This window comes from Motacilla alba, chromosome 4 (assembly GCF_015832195.1).
Source record: "Motacilla alba alba isolate MOTALB_02 chromosome 4, Motacilla_alba_V1.0_pri, whole genome shotgun sequence".
Lineage (NCBI taxonomy): Eukaryota > Metazoa > Chordata > Aves > Passeriformes > Motacillidae > Motacilla > Motacilla alba.
The window spans coordinates 71,957,721-71,983,140 of record NC_052019.1 but is presented as its reverse complement, the minus strand read 5'-3'; the positions used below and the strand labels follow the sequence as shown (position 1 = coordinate 71,983,140).

The 25,420-nt window shown below is 46.1% G+C and overlaps 2 protein-coding genes across 21 annotated transcripts in view; both read left to right on the top strand.

Annotated features, from left to right (window-relative positions):
• Window positions 1–3,841: 3,841 nt before the first annotated feature.
• Window positions 3,842–5,851, top strand: LOC119700622 (growth-regulated alpha protein-like). The gene is made up of 4 exons (XM_038136046.1): window positions 3,842–4,037; window positions 4,177–4,303; window positions 4,388–4,471; window positions 4,832–5,851. The coding sequence occupies exons 1-4, from the start codon at window positions 3,983–3,985 to the stop codon at window positions 4,848–4,850; spliced, it is 285 nt and encodes a 94-aa protein (XP_037991974.1). The 5' UTR covers window positions 3,842–3,982; the 3' UTR covers window positions 4,851–5,851.
• A 5,155-nt stretch (window positions 5,852–11,006) lies between these two features.
• Window positions 11,007–25,420, top strand: part of LOC119700349 (probable bifunctional methylenetetrahydrofolate dehydrogenase/cyclohydrolase 2) — a 51,360-nt gene continuing 36,946 nt past the window's right edge. For 3 of the 20 annotated variants that reach the window (XM_038135356.1, XM_038135355.1, XM_038135352.1), the window contains exons 1-8: window positions 11,007–11,346; window positions 13,141–13,325; window positions 13,638–13,760; window positions 18,127–18,279; window positions 18,986–19,093; window positions 22,796–22,888; window positions 24,393–24,532; window positions 24,930–25,022. In XM_038135356.1, coding sequence (XP_037991284.1) covers window positions 11,009–11,346; window positions 13,141–13,325; window positions 13,638–13,760; window positions 18,127–18,279; window positions 18,986–19,093; window positions 22,796–22,888; window positions 24,393–24,532; window positions 24,930–25,022 — 1,233 coding nt within the window. In that variant the 5' untranslated portion in view covers window positions 11,007–11,008. Of the gene's footprint in view, window positions 11,347–13,140; window positions 13,326–13,637; window positions 13,761–18,126; window positions 18,280–18,985; window positions 19,094–22,795; window positions 22,889–24,392; window positions 25,023–25,420 lie in introns of those variants that run through there. The other 17 variants (XM_038135362.1, XM_038135359.1, XM_038135361.1 and 14 more) reach the window with 12 other exon arrangements.

Sequence of the window (25,420 nt, the reverse complement as noted above, 5' to 3'; positions counted from 1 at the left end):
TCACACAGTTGTAATCTTTGTCCAGGATCGTGCCTGCCACTAAAAAGCCAGGAGATTCTTCCCCACAGCAGAGGTAAGAACAAACTGCTCAAAGAGTTGGGTCCCAAACTCAAAATAAAGCCCTTCCCGTTTCCTTATATGTTAGGTGTAAAACACCAGAACCAGCGAGTCCACCACCAGCTACTCACTTTGTGGGAATTGTTGTAAGTGCAGGAGTCCCACTTAGTAAGGTGACAGTGAAACCACAGTCCCTGCAGTCCCATCAATGATCTCAGAAAAGGTCAGCTGGCACCTGAAACTGAAAAACAGAGGAATGATGGCCAAACACACGTATTTCAGAGCCAACAGGTTCTATTTGCCTAGGTAATGCCTGAGTAAGACAAACACATTCCTTTCAGCTATCAACAGTGTGTGTGCATATTCACGCTCTGATTCCCAGCAGTGGGCACGGGTGACAAACCTCTAACTCTGGGGAAGGGAAACAAAAAAACCTGAGGGCTCCTGAATGCTAAACTTAGGTGAAGATGCAGGAAAGCAGGCAGGAAGATAGTGAGCATCATTTGCTACAGATCATTATTTTAAATGTGAATTTTCATATCTCAAAAGGTATTACAGAAATGAGCACACAACAACCTGTGTGCCACGATGCAGCTGGCAAAACAGAGTTGGGATTCTCCATGACACAAGGTGAACACCAGGACCCCTCAATCTCTTACATCTTCTGGTATTATTTTCAAGGGCATATGGACTGGAAGCATTTCAAAACTGAGAAACACACAGGGAAATTGAAGGAAATAAAACATCTGATAGATATAAAACTTACCTCGCACGAAACTGCAGCTTGAAATTTGTTTTCTGCCTACAGCAAATATGTTTGTACTTCATGACAGAGCTGGATCCACAGGAGGAATCACAGGTGCTAGGGAGCAACACTTCATCATAGCCAAGGAATACTATGAAGCATGCTGGTATGGGCAAGAAAGGTAACAGGATGAAGATGAGAGGATATCAGCAGTCCATACCCTCTGACTTTAGACTGTACTAGGTAGCAGTGACTCGACATTTTACAGATCAGAACATAAATCATTCCTAATCAAAACCCTGGAGGAAATAAGACTGCTCCTTCAGAGATTGGCCATGTTAAATGGTTTCTAGGCCGTGATGAAAGTTCACCTTACACTTGTGTCTGGGACACGTCCTCCAAAGTAATTCTCGTGCATTTAGGAGAAGTCCTCACTTGTTGAAGTGAGACATCTCTTGTTTAATTGTCTTGTAGCTCTCCTGGGCCTGCTGCCAGTGAATGGCTCCCACTAGAGGTGCCAAGCCAAATAAATACCTGCTGTGGAAAGGCACACAGCCAAAGTCTGAAACAAAGCAACCAAATAACTTCCTGCATGTAATGAATTAAGGACTGGATAATGTGAAGGCGATTGAGCCATGAGGTTTGTTCTCTTGATGTACTTACTCAGGGCCTGCCTGAGCTGGGACTGCTTTCTGTGTCCTGGTAACCCCAGGCTAAGGACACTGAAAGATTTCACGGAATCACAGAATCCTGGCATATCTTGAAACAGCAGCTTCTGCTAAAGAGCCGGGTGACTTGAACGAGAATTTCAGTGAGGCAAATACAAACCTTGTGGTGAGTTCTGTCCCAGCTACACTGACACCACCACTCGCAATAACTAATTTAAACTTAATTCAAGATGACCTTCAAGGTCCCCTTCCAATCCAAGCCATTCCATGATTCTATCTGTACCACCTGTACTCAATGCATGGCAAACTTATCTAGAATGAAGAAGGGCAGCAGGCAGGGAAAAACTCAGATTTCTAAAGTGATGCTGTCTGCTCCTATCTTTTCTGTACTTGCTAAAGGAATTTTGCCAAAGGTGGTGAAGGGAGACGGGGCAAAGGGTACCATTGAAGAGAGTTCCTCCACAGCTCAGCCTTGTTGCTGCCGTCATCTGGACTGAAGAGACTTTACTCACATTCCCACAGAAGGGAGCTAGAAGCAATCTGAAGTCTGCAGGTACAAAGCCTTGCTCAGGCAGATGGTCTTGCATGTTGAAATAGTCCCAGAGACACCCATTTCCCTTGTTCCAGGCCTGTTTGTGCAAGCCCTGACTCAGAGGACCAGGCTCTGTACCATCTGCTGCACCGCAGCACGTCCACGACCTGACTGCTGCTCCTCTTGGCACAGGGCTCTGAGGGAGAGCTGGCCGCAGAGTTTCACACATTGCTGCTCCATGTCTAAAAACAGCCTCACACTCCCGACCCCAGGAGACATCTGGAATTTCCTCAGCAGTAACTACTGTGGAATGAGTCTGGTGGGTCAGCTCTTGTGAGCAGTCATGCGAGCATGAAGCCAAGTGCCGTCACGTAAGCTGTCCTTACTCATGTGTACTGTCCAAGAGCAGTGTGTAATCTGACTGCGCACGAGCGACAATGCTCCCCACATCCACTCCCAGCTGGATCTGCCAACAATAATTGCAATGTCCCGAAGCAGATTATGCACCATCCTACCTGCTTGTTGCCTCAGATTGCTGCAGCTGGGCAAACCCTTCCTCCTGCAAAGAACATGGCACTTCCTCGGGACAACCATGGGGAACTCGCAGTCCCAGGCTTGTGTGGCTATTACCTGGAGGGAATGGTGCTTCCACCTGCATGATCTCAAGGGATCCCAGTGAAGGTTTCTAATTAGTGGCTGCCCCTAAGCGGACCATGCAGCTTCCTTTTAAGACCAAGCTAAAAGCCAGATGCTCCCAAGGATGTCACTGCAAAGCTGCATCTGGAAAGGGGTCCAAATTAGTCATTAGATATTTCCTGATAACATGGGGCAATCACCATTTGCTTGTGACACACAATCGTCCTGCAGGGCTGATCTCCTGAGGGACTAAGCCAGCAGACGTAGGAAGCAGCTGAGCTGCAGATAATGGAGCCCAGGAATGAGAGTCTTTGCCGCTATCTCCTTAATCCCTTTTTAGGACTGCTTTACACGCTGTATCTTATCTGTTTTGGGTCCTGACTCAGTTTTGCTCTCAGACAGTTCATCTAATCTAAGGCATTCACGCAGATGGGGCAAGACACATGGCAGCCTGATCCTGGAACAAACTGATTTGCTGAACCCCACTCATGTTCACAAAAGTCTGTGGAAGAAAACAGATTGTCTACAAAAAAAAAAAACAAACAACAAAATAAAAACAAACCCAAAAAACCAAAAACAAACCAAACAAAAACCAAGACAAAAAAAGTGCAATATTATATTTCGTACTAAAACTTACTACAAAAGAAAGTGTGCTGACTATAACCAATCTAAACCTATGTGTAAACAGAATGTAGAAAACCTGCATCTCATTTTGATTAAAAGCTCATTAAAAACCTGCTATTTTGTTTCTTTATAACTGAAATTAGCAAAATGCCTAGACAGGAATGAAGAAAGAGAGTGACAGCTGAGTGCAAAGGAGGGGATCGGAAGGCTTTCCGTAGTGGAGTGTAGGTATGGAAACCGGAGCAAAATAAGGTTTTCAAAAGCTAGGTGAATAAAGGGGCGCCAGGGGAACAATGCCCTCTGAATAAGAGTGCGCGGTTGCGCACGGTTCGGCAGCACGGCAAGCTCCGGAACCCAAATTCCCCTTCGGCTCAGCACCCTGCACCCTGCAAGCTAACGGAGAGCCCCCACAAAAAGCGGCCGCTCCTTTCGGAGAATGGGGTCCCAGCAGACCCTGGAAGGTTCTCGGGACGGTGCAGTGCCGCGCTTCCCTCGCTCCCGGACCTGAAGGAGCCGCTGTGCCGGGAGCGGCCGCTCCTCTCTCTCCGCCTTGCTCCTTTAGCGGCACACACCCACCGATGGAAAGGGGCCAACGGGGCGCTGCCCCCCGGCTCCACTCCGGGAAATTCCCCGGCAGCTCCCGGCAGGGAATAAAAGCTCGGGAGGGAAAAGGGGGCCGTGTCGCCGGCTCCTGCACCCTCTCTGCCTCCAGCGCCAGCCATGAGCCCGCACCTCCGCCTCCTCCTCCTCCTGGCCGCCGCCGCTCTATGCCAGGGTAAGAGACGGAGCAGAGGCTGCCCATCCGTCGGCAGCCGGGCCCCGGCAGGGGTGCGCGGGGGGCCGGGCCCGTGGGGGTCCGGGGGGTTTCGGGGGACCCCGGAGCAGAGGCTCAGAGGGCTCCTCCCGCCTGCCAGGTGCGCCGCTGGCCGGCGAGCTGCGCTGCCGCTGCGTGCGGACCGTGTCCGAGGTGATCCCGCCGCGGCGCCTGGCCCGCCTGGAGTTCCTCGCCGAGGGGCCGCACTGCGCCGTGCCCGAGGTCATGTAAGTGCCCGGCCCCGGCCCCTGCCCGCGGAACCGGCCCGCCGAACCTGCCCCAGCCTCACCCCCTCCCTGTCTCGCCCGCAGAGCCACGACGAAGCAGGGACAGATGATCTGCCTGGACCCCGTCGCGCCCTGGGTCAAGCTCCTGATCACCAGGATCCTCCGCAGGTACCTGCCGGGCCAGCTGTCGCCAGAGCTTGGGGACACACTTACCTTTTGGAGGGGCTTAAACCCGAGAGTAGCGAGCCACGTTGTGTTATTGATTCCTGTAGGGAAATCTGGGTAGTTACCCCAAACGTGTGCCCAGAAAGTGGCTTCTTTGTTGGGAAAGAGACAACCCAGCAGGTTGTCAGGGAGAGTATCCACAGCAAATGCCTGATTAGTTGCATATCTAGCCACAGTGGGTTCCATCATCACCATCAGGCATCTTTTCCACACCTCCTATGGGATTTATTATCTGGTGTATGCCAGAAAACTTACGGAAAATTTTCCTGGCTGGCTTTACAATTTGAATTCTGCCTATTGCAGTTCAACCAACAAGCTGTGAGTGAAGGGAAGGAGCACCTCGGAATGAAGTTACCTGTTTGCCACAAGAGCCCAGGAAACAGATGCTATGAGAACACAATAGCCCAGCTCTCTAGTTTTGATGGGTTTGTTGATCAGATGCTCTGTGTTTCACTCCCTCTCCTCACGTTTGTTATTGCCTAATCCCATGCATGGTTGTATTGACTGAGACAAAGCGATTGAATCCATTTGACAAGACAGTGGACGCTTTGCTGGACACCTCTCAGCAGCCTTCTCAGAACTTGCTCCAGCTTTGTGCAAGCTCCTTCTTGCCAAACACTGTTTGCCAATAAGTCCCTATAAAACAGCACTACTATCTGAAAAGAAGATGGGCCCGTGGTGAAGATGATTTTGCAAATGTCTGCAGAGAGCGTGGCAGGAGAGGTTTGAATGGATTGTGCCGATGGCTGGGGGTCATCCTCCCATCAGGAATAATGAGATGATCCTCCCATCAGGAATAATGAAAGTGCTGGCTGGCACTTGACATTTCAGTGCCTGTCCAGGATTACGTGGGAATAAAACCCGGTTCAGGCAAGGATATTTTGCTGAATCTTTTTCCTACTCCAACTTTCCAGCCTTTAATGCAGAATGCCTTGGGCCTTTTAGCGCAATGCACTGTCCAATGAAATCTTTGCCCCTGAAGTCTTTTTGCCCCTATTCCATACTTAGAAGGGTTTAATAATTTCTATGAAATTGTGGGGGTTTGTGCCATGACTGGTTTGGTTTTTAACCAGGTAGCGTTGAGGTTGGTTAGTTGGTTTGTTTTTAAAGGAGTTTACATTACAATATTTGGTATTTATGCACAAGTTCTAAAGGAACAGTAAATGTTCTGGCGAGACCTAGACATTTTGTGTCTACTTGTATGACATAGTGTCATAACTCATAAAAAATAACTAATTTTCATTATTCTGCTTTGGAAAATCGTATGTAAAGAGGTGGATTTCTCATGACAATGTAATGAAATATACGATGCAATAAAAATGTTCTCCTGTTGAAAACCGTCCCGGGTTTTTGTGAATTGCATGCCAAATGCAGCTCTGTGCCTGTGTCACTTGGGCTAGCGGGATGCAGGGAAGCTGCGTACCCAGGGATTCCTGGACACACCTGCAGATCAGTTCTCTCTGAAGTATCCGGGGCACTTTGTGCCAAGCAAACATGTTTCCATACTCGGAGGCACATTACTTAAGCCCTCTGATGTGAAGCTGGTCTGAGCTGCTGGTATGAAGAGAGAATGACCCCAGGATGGATGTATGGAACCCAGGCACACCCCTGCAATCTGCAGGAATTTCTATTCTTTCTGTTCTTCAGCCCACCTTGAAGCATTTGGCTGGGTGGGAAGGAGGAACAGCGTTTGCTATGGGAAGGAACAGTAAAAGTTTGCAACAGTAAATTTGTTTCCAGAAAAAAAAGATGGTTCGGGTCCCAGCCGTAAGGAGGATCTCTGGCACTTCTGAAAGCCAAGAATCCCCTTGTCTGGATTCCTCAGCGCACATTTCCGGGACAAATAATCTCTTCTGCCACTAGGTACACGGTACTTGTTTAGTGACAGACAAATCTTCTGAAATGAAATAAAATCCAGATGAAATCCAACAAAACCTTGTCTGAAAGCGCACCCACGTCCTTGCTGACATGGGGGAGTCATGAGTGTTCTCCTGTGACACTTGAGGAAAGCTGGCTCATCCCCGGAACATGGGACAGACAAATGAAGGTAATATGGAAATCTGTCTCCTTTACACACCCATGGGTAGAGAGCATGAAATGTTCTTCCGTTTCCTTGTGAATTTCCTTGTACATTTTTTTCCCCCTGCCATTTGAAGGTGACCTGAGACTGTTGCTCCCTCTTCGGAACCTTGAGAATGCCCTGCCTGCACTGGCCACTTCTCAGCAAACTCCAGTGTGTCTGCACACACAATGGCTTTCCCCTGGGAATGGCGTCTGTCTGAAATGACCACACTGCCCTGTGACACCACGTCTGTCTCAGGAACCGCCCGGAGAGAGCTACACACAGCTTCACTCTACCGCAGCAGCAGATATGTGCAAAACCCCAAGGCGGGTTTTTCACTCTCCCTGCCCAGTACACACCAAAAGCTGTGACTAAAACACTAACAACAACCAGATTTTTTCAAAAGCTGAAAGGTGTAATTTACCAGCAGTGACAGATGCCTATTCAATATGCCATTTTTGAAAACCATGTCTCAGTAAAAACTTGTGCAGTTCTTCCCTTCTGCTCTATGTCATATGTTTTTCTTCAGATGCAAGTTAATCAACTAAAACAGCAATGGAAATATCTTGTGCAACTCCGGATTTTTGCCTCCCACCCAGTTTTCACCAGGAAAGTACATTGCCCAAGGAAAAAATGCTAGTAAAACAGGACACATCAAAAGCCTCCCAGGTTTTTAAAGTCCTCATGGGGCTCAGGAATTGTTATAAGCAGTTCTTTGAAATTCTCAAGGTATTAAGCATTAATAAAGTTAATCTTTACTGCACCCTAAGAGATTCACATAAGCGCCTGTAGATAAGTCAAATGCACAAAGTCACAGTGAGCCTATCATTGCAACTTAAAACTACATGTAACACTTGAAATTGTTTGGGTTTTTTGGTTTGTTTCTTTGTTTTGTTTGGTTTGGGTTATTTTTTTTGTAGTTTGTTTGTTCGTTTTGCCCTCGGAATTGAAAAGGGAGTTTGGTTTTCATGTCAAGTTCCAGCTTTGAGTAAATAGCATATTTTGTGCTATATTATCATGAACTTGATGAACTGAAAATGTTTATAAAATATTTGGAGGAATGACTGGGAAATCGCTTAGTTCTCCATAGCTGCAGATCATGGAACCAAATGCCTTCTTGGGGAAAATAAACATGCTTACTCTGCAAGGGTGCTCAAAAATTATGACTGTCACCATCTGAATAACACGTCAGTCTTTGTGAAGACCTCTCTGGGAAGGCAGGAAAAATCCTTGAAAAATATATTCAATTTAACATCAAAAATAGAGGAACGTCTGCTTCGGCAAAAGCAAAAAAAAAAAGCAAAAACACCTTGCTCCGTGGACCTGAGCTCACTACCCTCTTCCCCACAGAAAGAGTACACTCAGAAGCCATCACCCTCCAAGACAGCAACAACTACTGTAGAGTTTGAGGGTTTTCACCGCTACTATTTGATTAAAGTGGCTGAACACATTTCAAATGAAGGCGCTACGCTTAAAGGAGTTTCCACAGAAATAAAAAGCAGGGCCTTATGCCCTCTGCAGAGACGGCTGGGCACGAAAAAGAAATAGCATGCAGGCTTTCTCAACGCTCCCCTACGGACTGCGGAGATTTACCTTAAGGATGAGCTTCTCCCGCCCTCAGCTCCGCCCGCCCCTCAGCTCCGCCCGTCCCGTCCCTCAGCACCGCCCGTCCCTCAGCTCCGCCCGCCCCGCCGCCACCTGCATCTATCTGTCCCCAAGCGACCCCGCTTCCACCTGTGGGCTCCGACCGACATGGCTGCGCCACCACAGGCCTCTTCTCCTTCTGCTCCGCCACGCTGCTCCCGGCCGGGCCGCCGCCGAGGGGCTGGCGAACCTTCCTTCACCTTCCTCCCGGCGCCCCGGGCCGGCCGCAGCGCCAGCAGCGCCCCTCGCAGCGCCGCCAGGTACGCGGCGCCCATCCGGGGGGTTTCCTCCTCGCTCCTTCCCCCTCAGCCTCCTCAGCCTCCTCGTCCCCCTCACGCAGCGGCGGGAAGCGCGCGGCGGGCAAAAAGGGCGGGAAGCGCCTGAGGGGACGGCGAGGAGCATTTTATCCCTCACCAGCGAGGGACCCAACGTCACACAAAGGTTCCGGTACTGCTTTTAGAAAACGCACAAGTTTAGCAAGGGAAAGGTAGGGACTTTCGACTTTCAGACACAAACTTTCTGCTGTTAAAAAAAAACCCCAAAAACAAAAACCAAAAAAACCCCATCAGATTCGAAGAGTCGGGAACTCTGCAGCTGTGGGACATTAATGCTAGAGCGTGTAATTCCCCACGAAGAATATGGTAACATTGTGAAGACCTAAAAGGGAATACCAACTAATACTTGCATAACTCTTTGGAGTTTATACAATTTTCAAGAGACTTTGGAAAAATACACTTTCAATAAAGTAAATGCCACGATCTTACAGATTTATATAGATAACATCAGCAAAGCAACACGTTTGCTGAACTTTTAATATGAAAATATGAACTTTTAATATGAAATATGAACTTTTTAATATGAACATTGAAAATTGTGACCTGACATAAAATTTCTGGGGCTTTTTTTAGTTATGTGACTGACACGGAGTGAAGTTAGTTTCTGGGATTGTCTATAAATGAGTGTTATCCCAAATGTTTAAATCATCTGGTGAGTAGATCTATTAAAACCAAAGTCAGCTAAAGAACAGTTTGGCAAGTGACTAGAGGACAGATGTAACAGGTATGGGGATTGCTGTGAACTTCTGTGTGGGTTTGATCTGTTTTAAATTCATAAAGACATCTTTTGTTGACTTCAGTAGCAGTGCAAATTTTATCTGCATACCCAAGTAAAAGCAACATAAAATGCTGGGTTTGTTTTGATAATTTGCTATCAGAAAAAAAAAAAGTGATTTTCTTTTTTTTTTTCCCTTTAATAGAATAAGCTTTAAGGTAAGATCCACAGGAAGATCCCCTTATCACACAGAATTTGTAATGTGTGGTTAGATTACACACTAGAATTCTTTATAACATCTGTAATTCTCAATGATTCTTTTAGGATAATCCAAAAGACAAGTTAAACCAAATTAAGATATGGCAATCAAGCTTAAGAGAAGCTTTCTAAGGCTGAAAATCCCAGTTCTCTTGACTAATGATGAACACCAGTGAAAAAGTCAACATAGCACGCACTTCTGCTAATATCTGACAGAATTTGGAGCCTGTCACTCTGTAGAAAGAGTTGTAACTACTTCTAGTAGAATAGTTATTATTGTCCATCACTTACTTTGTAATATGGAAACTGCTATTTCAGATAAATCAGATCTAAATTATTTCCTTATTTCTCCATGAAACCTGGATCTAAATGATCCAGTAATATTTGTGAATGGCATTATAAATGTTTTTTACTGTCATCACTTTCTAAAATTATTGCTTTTCTTCTGCTATTTTCATTGTTATTACTCTCTAAAAGCAGTACCGGAACCTTTGTGTGACGTTGGGTCCCTCGCTGGTGAGGGATAAAATGCTCCTCGCCGTCCCCTCAGGCGCTTCCCGCCCTTTTTGCCCGCCGCGCGCTTCCCGCCGCTGCGTGAGGGGGACGAGGAGGCTGAGGAGGCTGAGGGGGAAGGAGCGAGGAGGAAACCCCCCGGATGGGCGCCGCGTACCTGGCGGCGCTGCGAGGGGCGCTGCTGGCGCTGCGGCCGGCCCGGGGCGCCGGGAGGAAGGTGAAGGAAGGTTCGCCAGCCCCTCGGCGGCGGCCCGGCCGGGAGCAGCGTGGCGGAGCAGAAGGAGAAGAGGCCTGTGGTGGGCGCAGCCGTGTCGGTCGGAGCCCACAGGTGGAAGCGGCGTCGCATCCAAGCGGTGAGGGGAAGGGACGGGACAAGCAGCAGGACTGGGTGTGCGGCGGACGGGCGGTGCTGAGGGGCAGGCAGACAATGGCGTGTTTTTACCTAGGGTATAATTTGACAGGAATAATATTTTCGAAAGGGCAACCCGTTAAAACACAGCATGCACACTGTCTGTGGAAGCACCTGAGCCACATTGCTTTTGGACACTTAACTCGCCAAAAACTTTGCCAGGACCATAGCAGAACACGAAGCCCCACTAAGCTGACACATCTTTCTAAAGCTTTTTCCAACTTTATGAAGGAATTTTCCCGCTGTCAGTAGGCTGGCGAGGGTGCTGTTAATATTTTGGCATGCTTTTTATATGCTATTTCAGATCTTGGTTTGCTTTCTCCTTCCACTCTGCACAGACGATTTTTCACTATAAAATCTGCCTTTGAACGTGACACAAAGTCACCAAGTTCCAAGCGCTTCCCTGAGACTTCCCGCTCAGAGAACACGGGGGTGCAGGGAATAACCATGCGGGGCAGCGACGCTTGCCCGTGGAGCTCTGTGTCTGCCCACTCCAAACTGCGGCGGCAACAGCAGCTCACGGGAGCCAAAGGCTGCAGCAAAGATGTTCAAGGCATCTTTGGCGCGGCTCCTCCTGTACCCTGGAGCTCCAAGTCCCTGTCACGGCGACCATGCCTCAGCATCCGCCCTCCCTCAGCTCCGCCCGCTCTGGCCGCGATACCGGTGCCGGCGGTGGCCCCGCCCGCCCGTCGCTTGGTTGCGGCGGCGCTTCCGTCCGTGGGGACCGACCGAAATGGCGGCGGCCACCACAGCCTTGTCCCTGTCCTCCGTCTCGTCCGTCTCCTCCTCCTCTGCCGCGCTGCTGCGCCCGGGCTGGGCGCCCCTGAGGCGGTGGCGAACCCTCGCTCGCAGCACCAGCAGCTTCCCGCGCAGCGCCGCCAGGTACCTTGCGCCGATCGGATCTTTTTCCTCGTCATTCTCCTCCTCCTTCCTTCTCATCCTCCTCCTTCTCATCCTCCTAGCCCTCATGGCGCGGCGGGTCCAAGGGCGGGAAACGCCTGAGGGATCAACGGGCTCGGGCCCCCCGCGATCGCGCTTCGGGATGGCTGCCCTCCGATCCCCGCTGAGTTCCGCCGTTCTTCCCGGAGAAACGGGGAAGAACCAGCGGGAGAGCGGGCTGCGTGCGGCCCGTGGCCTTGGTGATCCATCGGGGATTTAAGCGGCGCCCTTGAAACTGAAGAAGCCCTTGCAACCTTCCTTCCCTCTCCCAGAGGGGAATCTGCGAGTTTGCTTGCTCCTGATACCTTAAAGAGCCTGTCAGTGGATTTATACAGAATTACTGTATATATTCATTGTTTGTTGGCAAACAGGGCATGCTTTGGTGCACTGGGGATCAGTGTCCTGACAGTAATCAACCCCTGCATTTAATTTGTTGGGCTACCTGCAAAGGGGTTGTGTTGTTGGTTTTGCAGCACTGCAGCGCTGAGCTCTTGCCTGGGTGTGCATGGGAGGCTCTCGCTGAGCTCCTGCTTCTGAACCTCTTTACATGTAATTGTGTTAGTAACACATATTAAGTCTGTCGTTTAACTCGGTCGTGAAATCTGTCACAAATCTATCATTAAACCTGCCATTGACCAACACCTGGTCAATGTTTTAATGTGTGTAAAATTTACAATAACAATTATTCATGACTTAATTTAAATGTTTTGGACAGCCTGCTGCAGTGTAAGCTTTCTGTACAGGTGGTGATTTATGTGTTCATGCAGTTCTTGTGTGATAGATCCATCAAAGGACTTTTTTAGGTTCTAAACCTAAGAAGCAGCAACATATTTCAGTATTTGCTATTTTTATATTTTACAAATGTGAGGAGTGCTACTTACTGACTCTCTTCCCATCAGCTATGAAATATGAGAAATAAATCATTGAGGCTTCGACAAAAAATAGTGTAAATAATGCTGTGTCAAATCAATTTTTAGGGAAATTTGAGGAGGGAAGCTGGAGGCAACTTTCCTTAAACCAGTAAAACCTCAGGGCGTAAGAACATTCTCATGTTTTATTCCAGACTGCAGGGGTTCATTATATTTACGTGGCTGGCTGTGTGTTGAGAAGGGAGTTGTGGCTCTGCTGGTGAGCTCCTCTTCCAAGTGCACTGATGGCACATCCACGCTCTTCAGATAAAAGAGTGGATGTGGGCACACGGTTTGTGGGATTGGGAGTGGGGCTGCTGAGCCTCATCCCCAGCGGGCTCCAGCTGTGAGCAGCAGGTGAGCATTGTTGAAGGTGACGAGCCATGGAGTGCCCAGGGGCACTGACCAGTGACCACAGGGAGCAGAGGGCACACAGGTGCAGTGCATGAACCATGAGGGTAGAAAAGGTCAAGCAAGAAAGGGCAGGTGTTGGCAGCCTTCTGGAGTGGTGTGATGGTGTTGTGTGTGGGTAGGTGCTTGGGGTCCTCTGGCGAGGTATGGTGCTCCTGTCTGTGTGAATGCTTAAAGCCTTCTGGAGTTGTGTGGTGGTGCTTTGTGTGTTGTGGCTGTCTAACTGCGACAATTGGGAAAGCACTTCTCTTCCCGTTTAGATTTGTACTGTGTTAATGTTTTTGAAATAATATTTGAAATGCCACCATGTAAGTCAAAACATTTGGCAGTGTTCAAAATGGTGGATCACACACTTGAGGGTGTCTTCTTCCTGGTGCAATTTCAGCCCTAAATGTTGTATACCTGTTTATCTTCCTAGTGACGAAGCAACTGTTATCTCAGGGACGAAGCTCGCACGCCAGGTTTTGAAAGAAGTTCGAAGGGATGTGGAGTCGTGGATATCTGCTGGGAACCAGAGGCCTCACCTCACTGTCATATTGGTAGGGGACAATCCAGCTAGTCACATCTATGTCAGGAACAAGATAAAAGCAGCTGCAGCTGTGGGTATGTCATATAAGTGTTCCTTTGGCAAGCGTTAGAAAGAAAAAAATAAAGCAGGAGGAATACCCCTAGTGTCTTAATTAAATTTTGCACCAGTTTCTTCCGTGTTTTCTTTGGTGAACCTAAGGAATTGCATGGATGTATGAAGAAAGTAATTTTAATGCGATTTGAATGGGAGCTGTAAGTTTCATTTTGCATCTTAAAATAGTGTTTGGAAACAGTTCTTAAGAATCAGTCTGATTTTCGGACTGAAAGACTAAGCTGCTTGCTCTGTATCCTTATTCTGACATGTCTTCTGTCTTTTGTTTTTATCAGGCATTTCTAGTGAGATCATACTGAGGCCTAAAGACATTTCACAGGAAGAGCTCTTGGATATGACAGTGAAACTCAACGAGGATTCCAGAGTTAGTGGTTTATTAGTTCAGCTACCTCTCCCAGGTGTGTGACATCTTTGTCCCACTCCTCATACACAGTCCATGTAAGAGGAAAGAATTTAATAGTTCTGGGTTGCAAGTGTACCTTAGGGCCATTGTAAACTTGTTAAAGAGGACCTGCATAATGAAGGGTTAGCTGAGGTATTTTTTGGTTGACTATGCAGTTCATTTTAAAGAAAAAAACTAGTCCTGAGAATAATTTCCTATGTAAAACTTGCCTTTCTTTAATGATCAGTCACTGTGGTGTTTCAAGGCATTTCACATAACTTATCCAGTTTAATCTACCTCATTTTTTGAGATTGTTGCACTGGTTTGCCTTGAATCCCTGCTTTCATCCTCCATATCATGCAAAATTATGATGCCTAGCAGGTGATGCTATAGCCTTTCTCATAATGATTCCAGGTTTTGCCTTAAACATTAACCATTCATGTTTTCATTGTTGGCCCTAATGTTCCAGGTGAACATTGTGCCAAGGTCCTAAAAGCCTTGACTAGATTTTTTGGGAGTTTTATTTACCTTCTCCTGGTTTGTAATAAAAATCTTCCTGAAATATCACCGGGGAGTAACTGGCCGAGTGGCATTTTTACAGTGGTAAAACTTGCAGAGAAATAAAAAACTAAACTGAAAATGTTTTTTATTTATAAAACAGCTGAACTGAGGGTTACGGAGGAAAAAATGCTTTGGTTGTGTTGGTAATAAACAGCAGTGCTCATGATGAGGAGGGTTTGCACTTGGTGTTAGGTGAAAGCTGCCCAAAACGGGCCGTGTACTGAAATAAGTTTGCCACGAGGTGGAAGTATAACACAGTCGGGAGCCACGTCCCGGCCTTCGAGGTAGGAGCTGATGGAATGTGGTCAGTTTCCTTTGGAGGAACTTCTCTCCCGCTGACAGAGATTGGCAGCAGCAGGTGATGTGGTGTGATTAACCAAGTTTAATTGTGGCCATGAGAACTGCAGAAGATGGAGCACCAGCACCTTGGGGATGGGAATCGTCCTGTCTGAAGCCTGTAGCAAAGGAAGCAGGCTTGTACACTGGACTCCCAGTGTTCCCCAGAAATGGGAGGTGTCGTGTGTCTTGGAGGAGGGGGTACTCAGGGGAATGGTTATGTACCATTGTAGAAATACCTTTATGAGGAGGATGACAGGTCATTACGGTCCGCTTTCATCAGCGCACAGTTCACAACTTCTTTTTGTCTGGAAATGTAGTGAACTTAAACCCGGTCAGCACGAGAAAAGAAAAAAAAGCCTGATGATAATTCTAGCTGCGTCAGTTGAAGTGTTTGTTTGATGCTTCTGCACTGAAATGCTCCAGTCCTTAAATAAGGGTTAGTGCTAAAATAGGTTGGAGATCACTCCCAAGAAGTGTGACACACCTGTCACAGTAACTACATGAAGGCTAATCAGCCTCCATCCCACCTATTGGACAGGCATGGCTGTTGCCTGTGTTAGGGAAAGCTTTGGAGCAGTTTCATCCATAGCAGGACTTTGTCAATACTGCAGTGTCTGTATAGTCAAGTAAAATGCGCAGTTTGTCATGAACAGGAACTATTCAGTAAGCTCTTTCCACGAGTTATATTGTTATTCTGTAACACTCTAACTCGGAGAACTGATTTCTTTTTTTTTCTTCAAAGGAACTTATTGAACTAATGGGCCAAAAGCTAAGTTAGCTCATTTTCCAAATTTTATTTGCCTTGTAATGGAGGGACGCAAAGCCCAGAAATTGTGAAAACTCCATCAGTGAAAGCTGCTTATTCCAGAATTGAGGTTGTGGGGTGGGGTTTGGCCTTTTTTTTGCAATAAACCACACAAAGTGTGGCTTTTGATCAACATGGGGTTAAAAATGGAATCAGAAACAGCTTTGTTCTATTGCACTGTTGTGAGCTGGGGCAGCTTAACTTTGAGGATTGTCATCTTTCCCTCAGGAGAAATTCTTTTTTGTGCACCTTTTGAGTGCATTTCTTGTGATAGTTTTCTGGAGATTTTTCTTTGTGTTGGTTTGAATTGCCTGGGAGATGGACATGAAATGTTCATCTGTTTGAGGCAGAAGATGAAAATCCATGCAGTATTTTTTTCAAATCCTTTTTGTGCAGTGTTACTATTTTCAATAGCCTTCCCTTTTGAAAACCAGTTTTTATTTCTGTGTGCCAGCAGCAGAGGCTGTTGTTGTGTCAATAGGAGTTTCTCTGTGTGCAAAGGCCAGTGATGCCCAGTGTAGCTCTGCAAGTTCAGCCAAAAAGGGAGAGGAGGAGTGCAGAGAGGAACTCGGCCTGGGGGGTGGCTTGTAATGGATATCAGCTCTTGTTTTATGGGACTGACAATAAGGTAATTAAGAAATTATTTTGTTCCTCTGGAAATTAAGGAGGCATGTTGGAGCTTCTTCTCTGGCTCACAGCTCCCTTGTCCGCAGCTGTGTTTCCTCCCAGTACTGTAAACTCCGTTCTGGAATTCTGCAAATCAGTTTTGAGTGTTGAAAATATCCGTGTAAAGCATGATTTTCTTTCCTTTAACGTAATTGTGTCCATGATCTGTCTGGTTTTGGGAAGCTCAAGACAGACAGTGTGGGGGAGGTGTTTTTCAGAGCAGTGTTCTCTGCTCATCCCAGGCCCAAGGAAAAACGTGGCTGCCAGGTTTGTGTTGGAAGAACAACTCACTTGTCTAAGGGGTAACAAGCTGTCTTTTGCCAAGGCCACTTAATAGGTTACTCCAAATTTATTTCTTGTTTTTGTTTTAATTTTTAATTCCCAAGTTGACATAAAAACAGGGTTATGGTTGCTTTCAGTCTCTGTGAGGCAAGTTTCAGTTCTGAGAGACTCTTTCATCAATGTACTTAATATCTTAATTCCCGCAGTCTTTTCTCATTGGGATTCAGAAGTCAACTTGCTCTCATCATAAAATGGAGAATTAAATTGTAAATCATAGCAGCCTGGTTTAACTCTAGGGGTTTTTTAATTGGAAGTCTTTTAACAGGAGATTACCATGGTTTAACTTCTACAACATGCTTATCTTTTAATTATCTAGCTCCTTTTAATGGAAAACCACAAAAACCTACTAAGCTAAAACATCCTGTTTATGTCTCTAAAATATTTTACTGGCAACATCTGAATTTCCTTGTTGATGCTTATTTTCCTTTATTTGTTTTTTCTTTCAACCTCCTGTAGTGCTCTCTGACTTGGACACTGGGACGTCTTGCCACACAGTTGCAGGGCTCTGTTCAGGCTGTGGCTAGAATGGGTCACGTCAGGGATGCAAAAAAAATTCATTGAGATGGAAAGGATAAACCCCCGGTCTACTTGTCAGGTTTAGGGGAAGATAGTTTGATTCACTCTCACTGGTGCTCAGGAGGAGCAACCAAATTCCCAGGAGGCTCGATAACCAGCAGGTCATTAACCACAGAGGGCCAGCGGCTCTCTCCCCATCTCCCCACTCTGGGGTCAGCCTGACTTTCTCCTGGAGAAAACCTTTCAACAGGTCTGGGTTACTGCAGGCTGTGGGTCAGTCAGTGCTGTTCTGGGGCTCTCAGCAGGCCGTGGGCCATTAAACACAGTTTCCTTTTTGGGTAAGTATGGGATGTTTTGTGGACCTGTTCCTCTGGGGTGTTACGTGTTCCGGGTTTATGCTTGGGTTTGGAGCTCTGCAGGGAGCGGTCTGGTGAACGCATTTTTTCGTAATCAGTGCTAATGTTTATGCAGTGTAAGCTTTAAGCGGTTGCAGAGCTGTCCTGTATCATGAGTGCATCTGGAAAATAGTCACTATGAATAGATATGAATATTAAATGATGTGCAGGCAATGCCATTTAAGCCATATTCAGTATTTTGAGATCACGAATATCAAACAGTTTGGTGTGTTCTTGGTTCTCTGATGAAATTGAATCTGTTTTGGTCCTATTGATTAACTGTTGACTAAAAAAAATAGTATTGTTGGAAAAGCAAAGCTAGACCTTCAAAGTTACTTCAGCTTGAGATTTCCATCAATTCGCTGAAAATTTCTCTTTTCTCTGTGGGCTTAGAAACCAGAGAAATGCATATGACTGTTCTCCTGTGGTTTGTTGGGGTTTCCGAGCCATTTCATGTTTAAGACTTCTGCATTGCAGACGTGACTTCCTTAAACATTTCTAACAGTTAGTGTCCTCATTCTCAGCTGCGTACTGGGCTCTCATATTTTGACACAGTCTGTTGTATCAACACGGTGACAAATGCCTTAACCTAATCTTCAGTGAACTGTTTGGAAAGGTGAAATTGCCTTTAGGGGGAGTGTAGTTGGCTCAATCAAGAGCAGTAACTGATGACCATGGCCAGGTCTGGGCGGTGTGATGATGCATTGATGGCACCTGACAAGCCAAGGAGCTGTAGCTGAGGGCTGTGTGTCCCCTAGATCACATAGACGAACGGGCAGTCTGCAACGCCATCGCCCCTGAGAAGGATGTGGATGGGTTCCATATCATGAACATTGGGCGGCTGTGTCTCGATCAGCCTTCCGTCATCCCCGCCACCGCCGCTGCCGTCTGGGAGATCATAAAACGGACGGGTAAGAGACTCGCCTGTCCTGGAGCTCTTCTTATCCTGGGAGATGAATGAAGGATCAACTCGGGTGTGAGCTAAAAGGTTCTCGAAATGAATTGGGCTGATTGAAGAACAAACATTTAGAGTATGAATCTGAATGAGGAGCTGCCACGTAGATGGCCTCTTGTGCCATTAGCACAACTATTATTTAAGTGTAGACAGTAGTATTTGGTGGAACGCTTCAGTAACTTCCTGAATTTCGTAGTTCTGCAGGAATTTTTCTGTGCTGTTTTTCTGGTTGTCCAATAGAAGTTTGGATGTGTAATTTCTTGTAGAGAAGGGGGAAAAACAAGAACAAAAAATAGGAGCACTTAATTCAGTACTGGAAGGGGGAAAAATGCGTATGTTTTCAGTAGTTGTATGTTCTAAATAAAAAAGGACGTGTTCTTACTGGTAGACATAAGTGCTTCCCTTGGTGGCTGGAGCAAGGAAATGAAGTCTTCTTGGTAAGGGTGAGTCAGGTACCCTGAATGAGCTGTCAGTTTTCTTTCTCCAAGGTGAAAGCTGTTTTGAGGGATTCATCCCCCATATTCAGCCTTGTGGATTTTCAAGTCGTGTTCATGTCAGCAGTCCACAATCCGCATGACAGAATTATTTATGGTTGAGAGGAAGGGTTTAGATGTATCCAAGTAGTGGAATATAATTTTTTATTTCTTTTTCTTTCCTGCAAGGAATACAAACATTTGGAAAAAATGTTCTTGTGGCTGGAAGATCCAAAAATGTTGGAATGCCTATTTCAATGCTTTTACATACTGATGGAGAGCACGAAAGGCCTGGAGGTAAGTCCGGGAATGTCGTCCCAATGTTTCCATTTGTTAAGTCCTGAAAATAAAGCTGGTTAGAGGACTCAGATTTAAGAGCCAGCTTTCCACGCTTGTGAATACTTGCAACCAGACCAAGAAAATAAACTTGCTAATACATTTCCTGCCTTATTCTCAGGAGAGCAGTTTCTGGACTTGACTTTTTCTGGTGTTAAGTCATCACTTCCTCCTCCATTCGAAACAGCTACTATTTCAGCTGGTCCTTGGGGGAAGTATTGGCAGTGAGGCCTTGAAGAGCTGCAGAGGCTCTGGTGATGTTTTTGACAATGTAGCTGTTTGTATGCCTTACCCTCATGCTTGTTCAATATTATTTTCATTGCTCATACATAGGTGAGCACACACATGTGCATACATGTGCACACACATACGTTTATGTATGAATGAGCAGAAAGGTGGGGCATGACCCTTGAGTTGTGCTATGTCAGTGAGGTGTTGCTTATGGAAATACCTGAGTGACCATCCAAGGAACTCCTCAGCATAAGTACCGTGATTATTTGTTGGCCTGGGGGATATTCCCGCAGTGCAGTTTATATCTCCCTGGAAATTCAGTGCAGTGGTGGAAATATTTTTAAGTGATTCTAATTACAGGAGCCTACATGTGCTGCTATAATTGTGCTGTAGAAATTACAACAAATACAATTTAGATAGAATGCTGCCCTTTTGCGACTTCATTTTGATGTTAGGAGCTGCCGTGGTGGTGTGCACAAATGAGGTAAACGTGGACATTTAATCCCAGGCCTGTTTAATTGGAGCGGAGTGAGATCTGTTATTAATATAATAAAACACTAAAAGCTTTATACTAATCCTAGAGTTGGTTTTTCCATTCAGCCTCTGTGGGAAAGTTGATATTTGGAGCTTCTCTGAGTGCCTGGATTGTAATTACCATTAGTGCATAGTTCTGGTCTCATCCTCATTCCCACGGAAATTAGTAGCGTTTTTGCCATTTGCGGCAAACATCGGGTGGCATTTGTTATTGGCAGTGCAGCTGATGTTTGAAGTAGGCTTGGTAGAACACAAGGTCATGTTACGAACTACTTAGACCTTTCCCACCTGGAAGCGAGGAGACCTAGTGACCTGTGATGCTTTCAGCAGCTTGTTGCAAAACCTTCAGCAGCTGCGTGGGCAGTTTTTAGCTGGAACTAAACACTGTTTGCAGCTTCCAGCTTTTGAGTGGATTGGATCCACGGCTCAGTTTTGTCTTGTATCCTGGGTTTCTAGTTCCTGTTTGTCTGGTAGTGCAGCTTGTTTTGGGGGGCCAGCCCATGAGATTTTTGTGGCAGTTCGTGGTCTTCTGCCAATGTTCTGGTTCCTGACATGTCAGATGGCTTCCCTTGGAACCCTGCCTGCTGGCATTGCCAGTGGCTCTAGGTATGGCACCTATTTGGTGTAGCGACGGAAGAGTGTTCAGATAGTCCCTTGCTGATGCTGGAGCCTAGATACAGAAGGGGTTAACTCACTCAAGGGGTTAACTCACTCAAGTTAGCTTTGCCTAATCTGAAGAAAAGGATGTATTTTTCAGGTAGTTTTATGGTTTTCCAGTCTGCTGAGTGTTTGCATGCAGTATAAAGCAGCTGGCAATGAGAAAACCAAGGGACCTGTACTTCTCTGATAATGAGCTGGCATTGTGTCTATGTGCTGTGTACATGATGGAAGCACTTCTGTCTTTGGGGTCACCTGGTGGAGTTTTCCTCCCTGACTCACAGATGGGACTCTCCTTGAAGGTCTGCTCCGTCTTCTGCACGTGGGTGTAATTTCTGCTCCTGCTGTGAGCAGCGAAAGATTGGCCTGGATGGCATGTGGGAAGGAAGGGAGGCCAGGCCATGGTTTCAGCTTTGTTTTCTTTTTTTCAACTCATGAGGAGTGGGACCAGAGAAGACCTACAGTGAGATGCTGAAAAAACTTGCTCAGGTCATCAGTCAAGAAAAGAGTTTTTTCATCAACTGGGCTGATTTGATTAATTTTTTTTAATTGAGAAATGATGCAAGGGGTGGGTATGTATGGTACTACTTTTTTTTTTTGTTGGGCATTTTGGTTGGTTTTCTTTCTAGATTATGAACAAAAATGCAGAGTTGGGGACTGTCTTGTGATGTTTCATATGTAGATACACTCATGTCCTGCAGGTGGCAATATCTGATCAGATGGGAAAGCTACGTGAACCCCTTCCAAAATAAATCACGTTCTGTGTAGGCAGGTCAAGAGATTATCTCTGTTTCGTAAGCTAGGGAATTGACTTGGGAGTATGATGTGGAATCTTAATAGTTCAAAATATTCCTCTTCTTTCAGCAGAAGTAGCAGTATAAAAATAGTTGTTTATTTTCTGTTTGGGCACGATCACAAATAAATGGAAAACCTTCCCTTTCTGAGGTGTCTGTAAGCTTCCGCACTGCTATTCTCAAGGTAGGGGCTTTTTTTCCCCCGATCTTTTTTTTTCCTCCTTTCCTTTTTGGTAGTGAAACCAATTACTTGGTTTCAGGAGCTGACTGCAGACACATTTCTCGCTAAAATCTTAGAGGCCAATTAGCACCAATTTTATTCCTGAGAGATAACCTTGTAGCTTTGGATTTTATCCATTGGTTTTTCTCAACCTTTCTGCTGAGTAATGATTGTGGTTTTGGGCAAGACATACTTCTTTTGCTTAAAGCAGGTATCAGAAGACTTTTTTTTTTTTTTAAGCTGTACTTTTTTGTTATCTGCTCGTGTTTTGATCTGCTTGTCTTGGGGAGACAATGTGCACTGTAGAGCCTGAAGAAGAGGGAAAAAATGTGAGGGGAGAGAGCAGTGGAGCCAGAGCACAGGAAGGTTTAAGATGAGATGCCTGAGAGAGTTGATAAGATGAGAGGCACAGATTAGACCAGTCAGACCCATTCCAAAGGAAGCAGATGTGATGGTAATGTCTGAGAAGGCGAAAGGTTTTAGTTCAATTGCAAGTAACGTGGCCTGGGTGTCTGTGATGAGTGGAAGGCAGAGATGGGGGTGTGTAACACACTGAAGACTGTGCAGTACAAATAATTGCAGAGATGGCTGGAAGGAGTCTTCTTTGAGAGCTGTTACCTTTGCTGCTTGCTCGGGCAGTCTTTGAGGGAGTACCACTCCTGCTGTTGGATGCAGTAGGAGGCTTCGGGCCCTCTCCCTGTAACTGTTCATGTTGTGTTCTCTCCTCAGTATCTCCATCAAACAGCACAAGTGTTTTTCATGTCTTACCAGCAGAGTTTATTCTGCAGGAGCAGAAGGATGCGTGCTTCTGTTGGTGGTCTTGTAGGGAAGCTTTTGTGTGTGGTGAACAGCTGAGTCTTGTGGCACCCTCTACAAACTGGGCTTGATAAAGCAGACACTGGATTCTGTGCTGGGTTTGCTTTGTGGAGTTCCACTGAACGTAACAAAGCCATGGAAGGTCTTCCCTTCTCGTGGAAGGGAGCTGAGTCCACAGTAGATAAATGAATTCGACCTGGGAGAGTTTTTAAGAACAAATGTTTTTTCATATGTGAGCAGCAAGTCTTGTGAGTGTTCCGCATATGCTGATTTACAAGTCACATCCCAAGACAAATCTGGTCATCTGTTCTGTTGTTCATGTACCAAAGTAATTCATGCCCAAAGGTAAATGCTGTACTTTTTATAGCATTTTATATCTGACAGGTAATTGTTTTTCCTCTTCTCTTTCAGGTGATGCTACAGTGACCATTACTCACAGATACACCCCAAAAGAGCAGCTCAAGATCCATACACAGCTTGCTGACATAGTAATAGTTGCTGCAGGTAATACTGGTTGTTGTTAGTGTTCCAGTTGCAGCATTTCAAACCTGAGAAGAGGGCTTTGCAGTCTGTGTCTGTGGCACTGGCTGTTTCACATTTCACTGAATAACCAGTGCTCGCTGATGGTGTTGCAGTACGTAGGATTTCTCACTGTAGGAAGGGCAAGTGATTTGGCTCTTTGTTCTTGCCCTTCACATTTGCAGACTCATAAACTGTTTCTTGTCCCATGTGACACCTTTCCCTTAGGGAGACTTTGGAGTGAACTCAAGATTGGGAACCAGTCAGTGCATAGTTTATACAGGTGCAATTATGTAAATTAGAACATTCTCTGTGCCATGGAAAAATCATGAGTCATTTAAATTTTGACAGGAGGGTTTCTTTAAATCAGCTGGGAGCCTGCATTCATAAAACCGCGGTGTCTTTCCCCCACTGTTGGAATTAAGGCCGGCCTTGCCAAATTAACAAGGTTTGGGTAACCTATGTTAGTAATGGTTGGGTTTTTTTCTCTTTTACAACTATGGTGTCAAGAGGAAGACAATGGTAATTGCCTAGAGGAAGAGGACTGAAAGATCAGAGTCTGTACACTTTAAGTGTTTCAGTTTACACTGCTTTGAGTTTAACTCATCTGTCCCAAAGAAACAAGAGGAACTCTGCTTCTAAGGAACCTTTGTTATTTGTTTACTGGTAATCAATAGAGAGATACAGCCCAGCTTAGTATAACCTTGGTAAAATTCTGGGTGGCTTTGCAGCTCAGGGATACCATCCTTCTCTTGTGCCGCTGTGTAGGAACAAGGAGGATTGTGTCTTTCCTCTTTTCTGCTCCCTTTCCCCCTCTTTCTCGTCCTCAAGACCCAGGAGTTCCTTATGTATTTTCTAGATGAAGACAGACAGGTACCTGTCCAAAGCTTGTCGCTTCCTGAAGTGAGATGCCCTTTCTTTCAGGGTTTAACTTCACTGCCTCTTTATGAAGGCAGGCCAGGATCAAGAAACAACTTATTTGTCCCACATCTAATTAATCAACTAGGCTTGACCAGAATTCACCACTGTGAATAAAAGACAGCAGTGGTATGCTAACTGGAAATAAACCAATAACTTTCATCCAGATTCACTACTTCCAATGCAATCACTGCTTCTGATTTCTGTGCTGAGTGTGGTTTGTCATTGTTTGTGCTGGGAGTTAAATGGTCCAGTAGCCATTCAGCAGTGTTTACCTTTCCCGTTATTTTCCTTGTATCATTTGTAACAGAAGTGTGATACAGCACTCATTACACAACTTGAGATAGACCTGGAATGATGAAAAAACCCAGGGCTAGGTTGTGCAAACAGCACTCAGCCCTGCCCCAGTGCGTGCTCTGGGGAAAGTTGCACTTCAGAAAGGTGGAATCCCTCCAAGCTTCCTTCAGTTACATGAGAACTGTTCACATTTTACCTCTGGGATCGCACACTCCCCGGAAATGGGTGATCTGTTCAGTGAGTGTTACCTTTCTTGCAACTTGTACCTTGCCAGGTTGGAACAGGTGCTTTTACAGGCCAGTGCAGAGGATGTGCCAAAGGAAGAGAGCTTTTTTTGTGTGTGCCTGCACGGAAGACCGAGACTCCTTTTCCTGTGTGGTACTTTTACAAGAGCCGTCTGCATCCTGGCTCCTGGTTGGTGACTTGTTGCTGTGAGTCCCCTCTGATCTGGTGCTCCCCCTCTGAGTGCTTTCCTGTTCACTTGCATTCATGGGTTTGGTAATACTTCAGATCAGGTGCTGCTTTTCTCTGTTACTCCTGAATGTGAGAAGATTTGGCTCTGAGCTGTCTCTCATTTGCCTCCAGGCTTGGGGTGCCAATTTGCCTGATTATTTGGATTGTAACTATCCATGCAATTTATTCCTTCCTTCTTTTTCCTACCTGACTCCTTGTATCTTAAGTTCCAACACTGCCGCCCTTGTCCAGCCTACCCCTCCCTAAGGTATCTTTGAATACCACCCAGCTTTTGGATTTCTATCTAAGGCATCGTGTTTCCTGTTAAGCACCCCTGACACTTTGTATCTCACCACAGGGGTTATCCATCTTGGCCTGCAATCCCGGCCTGCATAGGCTTCCCATGGAGTCTGTTCTTTCTGCCATCAGCCCGCAGCCCCCTGGCAGCAGTTTAAGTGCAGCTTTAGAGCCCCCTCCGGACAGGCAAGGCTGTGATGGGAGCAGCAGGACTCTTGAACCAGTCAGCTTGCTGCTCCTGCTCTCTGGGATTTTGGTCTGCTGAGACGAACAGGGCTCATCGGCCTGCTGCCTTTGGAGAGTGGGCAAAGACAAAGAGTAGTGACTGTGCCAAATGCCAGATGAACTCCTGCTTGGACTGCTTGCGCTGTCCCTCAGGACGTGGTCTGTGGCCTTCATGTGTAGGAAGTGCTGGTTGATCAGACCCTTTATTCTGGTTAGCTTCCTTGGAGATTGGCAGTTCGTGCACCTCAACCCAGATTGGGTAGGGCCTTCTTGTTGCTTTGTTTGAGATGTGATTCATCATTTTCTACAAAACTTTCCAATCAAAGG

Excerpts from the sequence above, each read along its gene's own strand:
- LOC119700622 (XM_038136046.1), top strand. The coding sequence starts at position 3,983 with ATGAGCCCGCACCTCCGCCTCCTCCTCCTCCTGGCCGCCGCCGCTCTA. Across the intron at positions 4,038-4,176 it reads CGCCGCCGCTCTATGCCAGG|GTGCGCCGCTGGCCGGCGAG; the intron begins GTAAGAGACGGA and ends CCCGCCTGCCAG. Across the intron at positions 4,304-4,387 it reads TGCGCCGTGCCCGAGGTCAT|AGCCACGACGAAGCAGGGAC; the intron begins GTAAGTGCCCGG and ends TCTCGCCCGCAG.